Here is a 5,000-nt window from a genome sequence, read left to right as displayed (position 1 = left end):
CCACACACACACACACAACACACACACACACACACACACACACACACACACACACACACACACACACACACACACACACACAAAGAGAGAGAGAGACACACACAAAACAGTGAGACACACACACAAACACACACCCACACAAACACACACACACAGAGAACACACACACACAAAACAGAGAGAGAGAGAGAGACACACAACACAAACAGAGAGAGAAGACACACACACACAACAACAGAGAAAGAACACACACACACACACACACACACACACACACACACACACACACACACACACACAGAGAGAGAGGGACACACACACACACAAACAGAGAGACACACACACACACAGCGACACACACACACAAACACGAGGGAGGAGGAGCACCCACACAAACAGAGAGAGAGAGAGACACACCAACACACACAAACAGAGAGAGAGAGAGACCACACACACAAACAGAGATAGAGAGAGACACACCACACAACAGGAGAGACACACACACAAAAACAGAGAGAGAGAGAGGAGACACACCACCACACAGAGAGAGAGAGAGACACACACACACACAAACAGAGAGAGAGAGACCCCACACACACACACACACACACACAGAATGTCTTGTTTTGTCCAAAAGCCAAAAGGTAATCAGTTTATTATAATACAACAAAAACAGAGAAAAGCAGGAAATCTGCATATTTGAGAGGAAAATCTGAAATGTGGAGCGTACCACAGTGACGGGGGCGGGGGTGCAGTGGAACTCCCAGTAGAAGGGCAGCCCGGCCAGCTCACTCTTCAGCTTCATGCGGATGTCTCCGTCGTCCCGCCGGGTCAGGGACATCAGAGCCTCGTTGTCGGGACGCGGGTCACTTCCTGTCAGACTCGGCTGGACCACCTCACGCAGGTGGGAGAAGAACGCCTGGACCGGGGCTCGCAGACGCCGGTTCAACTCCTGGGACGACGAAAAACAGGAGTCATGCATCGTAAGAGTGATGTTACGTTGATTTTATAAATCGTCAACAAAGCGTTTTAGGGCGATGACGTGATTGCCAGTGAAAGGAAAGGCAAGTGCTTTACACAAAATATGTCAAAAACAACAACAAAAACCAGATAAAAACACAAGTGTCAACAGTTAAAAATGAAAACATTAAGCGACAGAATTCATTCTACAAACTTGAGACTACCTTCCCACTAATTAGTCCGTGTTAGTGCTCCTTTGGTGGTCCCCCTCAGTGTCTCTGCCCTTCACGACTTAGACTTTAGACTAGAGCAGGGGTCTTCAACAGGGGGTCCGCGACCCCTAGGGGATCCGCGGCGGTACTGCATGGGGGTCGCGAAAGTTTTGGTTGATTAGACTTTTTTTTATATCCCCCCCCCCTGCAATTTTTTCCACTAATTGAAAAGTCTTTAAATCCACATTAACATGAATTCAACACACTGTAGTGAACAGATAAATGGAGGCAGAAGATGTCTTTCAGTCATCAATGCACACACGGCACTATAGGACCAGTTTGATATAACACAATGTTATACAATATATATAATTAGGGGGTCCCCGCTCCATCTCGCCATCAGTTTGGGGGTCCTTGGCCTGGAAAACGTTGAAGACCCCTGGTCTAGAGGATGACACGGGAGTGGATTTTCACTCCTGTCCTGTCCCCCTCCCAGACCAAAGTTTAAAAACTAATCCCATCCCATCCCCGCTTCCTGTTCCAACTACTCACGCTCCGGTCGGACCCGCTCCGCATCCCCATTTACACGCGAGGATTTTGTGGGTCACACGAGACTTGACCCTGTACGTGCGTTTTCGTTGATGACGAAAGCGATGCTCGGACGATCCCTTCACCTCCTGAGCCTTGCCGGCGTGCCTCTTCAACCGCCGTGTCCCCAACTACCGGCGTACGTGACTGAATAAGCATGTCTTAACGAAGCGGTACGTCTGCTATCACACCGTCACGTGTCACTCCCATAAACTTCATAATTCAGTACTTTTCCGACCAATTCTGGTAACTTAACAGACATGCATGCATCTGACTTTTGCGCGCTTGTAGATCTTTTTTTTGCCACATGGACTCCCGCGGCTGTTAGCTCCCTCCATCGCTGGCCTTTGAACTGACGGCGTAGGCCGTGACAAATAGCACCGGGAGGCTCTGGGACGGCTGGTGTTGTAGTGTGGTTATTTTTTTTAAATTGCGTTACTGTAGGGCTATAAGGAAACACAATGGCTCCATTGCTATTTTTGGATTTAGGTGCATTTAGAGTTTTGTGTCGTCTTCGGTTGATTCCCTCTCCGTCTGCTGCCCCGTAACCATATTCACCTTACCGCCAAATCCCGTGTTAATAGTAAATTGACTCCTTCTTGAGAATCCACGGAATGCAGCCTGAACCACTGGGATTCCCAAAAAATGTCGGCCTTCTATTTTAGAGACGCACGCTTTCGTCCGCCTTGGACCTTCTTCACGCTGAATGTAAGGCGATCTAGCGCTGCCTTTCGTTGGCTACCCAACGCCTTTGTTTTGCGGATTTTGCAGATTTCGACACACACTATTCACACTTTTTCTCAAAGTGTTACCGTTCAATCGTCTTTCTCCCTTACACAACCTTATTACGTATTATTCTTTCCTTCAACAAAGACAAAGTCATCCATAAGCATTAAACTTAGAAAAAGAAAAACGATAGTAACACAGGTGAATAAACAGTTAAAATGCAGAACATTAAGACACATAAAAGCCAAAAGAAAAAGTTACGTGGCGCATAAAAGAAATTAAACATGAAAGAAATTAACAGTCATTTAAAGACAGGTCTCAGCCTTGTTTAAAAGAACGAGGTTAGCAGTCCGATCTGCAGGTTTCGTGAGTTTACCAGATTATGAGTGAGATTTAGAAACTGAACACGCCCCCACTGTTAGTCTGACAGCTGGGGACAAACCAGAACTAGCCCAACCACCTGAGGGTTCTGGGGGGGGGGGGGGGGGGGGGTTGTTGGTGTAACACTCCTGCCTGGCTTTCTACGCGTCAAATCGTGCAACCAGTACAAGAGGGCGTCAGCTGTCCCTCTAAGCGTAGCTCCACGGGCCATTTTATGCTACAGAAGCCATCCCTGCCGTTTAGCATCCCATTGATGCCATTCATTTGGCGCCATTTGCCAGCGACTTACACTTTACATCTGAAGTGTTTAAAAGACTCTATTTGTCTGTTTTGATTCTAAAGGAATTGGATGATCCATACAACATTCTCAGGTAAATTATAATCTTTCAATAGAATTGTGTTTTATTTAATTCTTATAGCATTAAATTATTTTTTAATGCTTGTGACTCATACGCGATTTACTTTACATCTAACCCAGTCGTGTATCCACTACAACATCCTCTCCGATCTTACACTAGGATCAAAATAATTCCTAATTTCTCATTTATTAACTAAAATACTTAAGTAATTTGCTTATGAATAAGGTTTTTTGACCAGAATTCCAAGAAGTAGGTAAAAAACTGTTTTAAACCTCTGGTTTTTTTTTTTTTAAAAGTCACCAAAAGCTGGTAACAATGAGAAATAAAATGCGAAAAAGCGTAAAATAAAAATCGAATTTGATGGAGGTACAAGTTCATGGCGAACAGGCACCTCAACATGGTGAATCAGGTGTCCATTAGACAACACATAAAGTAAATATCCAGGTTTGTACCTGAGATCTTGGCTCGGATGTCTGCAGGAGTCCTCCTCTCCTCCCAACACAACTGCCGCGTCAGGCAGGATGTGGGTACTCCGTCTTCCAAACCAGTGGTCTAGCGAGGGAGCGGCGCCGACGATACTCACGGGAACGCCAGGACCTGCAGGAGGACTCGTGGGGACCGCTCCACCGGTGCCTACCTCTCAGCCACCGTAAAACGGCGGCACACAGATCTGAACAGATGTTCGTTCCGTCATCATCACAAAAAGAATAGCAGGAGACATTTAAACATAAGACTCTAATCACTTTTTGATATCCTTGGGATCCTGTATGTTTGTACTTGTTCTGTGTTGGATTCTGTCTTTACTTTGGTTTTAATCTCATTATTCCAGCACTTTGGTCACACTTGTGGTTTAAATCCTCTAAGCCTTCAGTTGTTGTTTCAGTTGAGGTGAGTTGCGGGCGTCTGGTGAGAGACTCTGGGGTGTCACTAGATGGAGTGGTCCAGGCACTCCAGCTGGAGGGAGGCTCGGGGAAGAACGCCAGATAGTGGTCCAGGCACGTCCAGTAGGCTAGGGAGGGCACTCTGTAAGACGACCAGAAGGTGGATGACGTTCAGGCACTGGAGAGCCTCGGGAAAACCCAGGGATAGTGAGGACGTCCCGTGGGAGGATGCCGTCGGGAAGACCCAGGACGTAGGTGGAGGGACGTTCAGGTCGGGAGGAGGCACTCGGGGAAGACCCAGACTAGTGGTCAGCTCACGGGCCAGCTGGGAGGAGGCCTCGGGACGACGCGGACTAGGTGGTAGGGACGTTCTACTGGTAGGAGGCCTCGAGGGGGAAACCCAGGACTAGGTGGAGGGAGTCACGATGGAGATGCCTCTGGGGAAGATCAGGGTACTAGGTGAGGAGTCCACGCTGGTGAGGAGGCCTCTGGAAACTCCAGCTAGGTGGAGGGGACGTCCGTGGGAGGAGCCTCGGGGAAGATCCCACGGACTAGTGTGTAGGTGACGTCCAGACCTTGGGAGGCAGGCCTCGGGAGAACCGGGATCGGACTGGAGGGACGTTCATCGGGAGTAGGCCGTCGGGAAGATCGGAGTACTTAGGTGGTCCAGGCACGTCCATGCTGGGAGGCCCCTGAGTAAGTACCCGACTAGTGTGTAGGGACGTTCAGCTGGTGGAGTAGGCCCTCGGGAAGACCCCGGACTAGGTGAAGGGACGTCCAGCCGGCGGAGGCCTGGGAGACCCAGGACAGGTGGTCCAGGCACTTCCCCTGGGAGGAGTCCTCGGGGAAGACCAGGACTAGTTGGGGACGTTCATCTGTGAGGAGGCCTCGGG

General features: G+C 48.8%; 1 protein-coding gene across 1 annotated transcript in view; it reads right to left on the bottom strand.

Moving 5' to 3' along the window:
• Positions 1–5,000, bottom strand: part of nhej1 (nonhomologous end-joining factor 1) — a 28,938-nt gene that overhangs the window by 19,000 nt on the left and 4,938 nt on the right. The window contains exon 3 of the mRNA XM_032506845.1: positions 731–952. Within this exon, the coding sequence (XP_032362736.1) occupies positions 731–952 (222 nt within the window). The remainder of the gene's footprint in view (positions 1–730; positions 953–5,000) is intronic.

The sequence above is a fragment of the Etheostoma spectabile genome, chromosome 24 (assembly GCF_008692095.1).
Source record: "Etheostoma spectabile isolate EspeVRDwgs_2016 chromosome 24, UIUC_Espe_1.0, whole genome shotgun sequence".
NCBI classification, from domain to species: domain Eukaryota; kingdom Metazoa; phylum Chordata; class Actinopteri; order Perciformes; family Percidae; genus Etheostoma; species Etheostoma spectabile.
The sequence above is the reverse complement of the archived record's forward strand: the minus strand, read 5'-3'. Positions and strand labels throughout refer to the sequence as shown.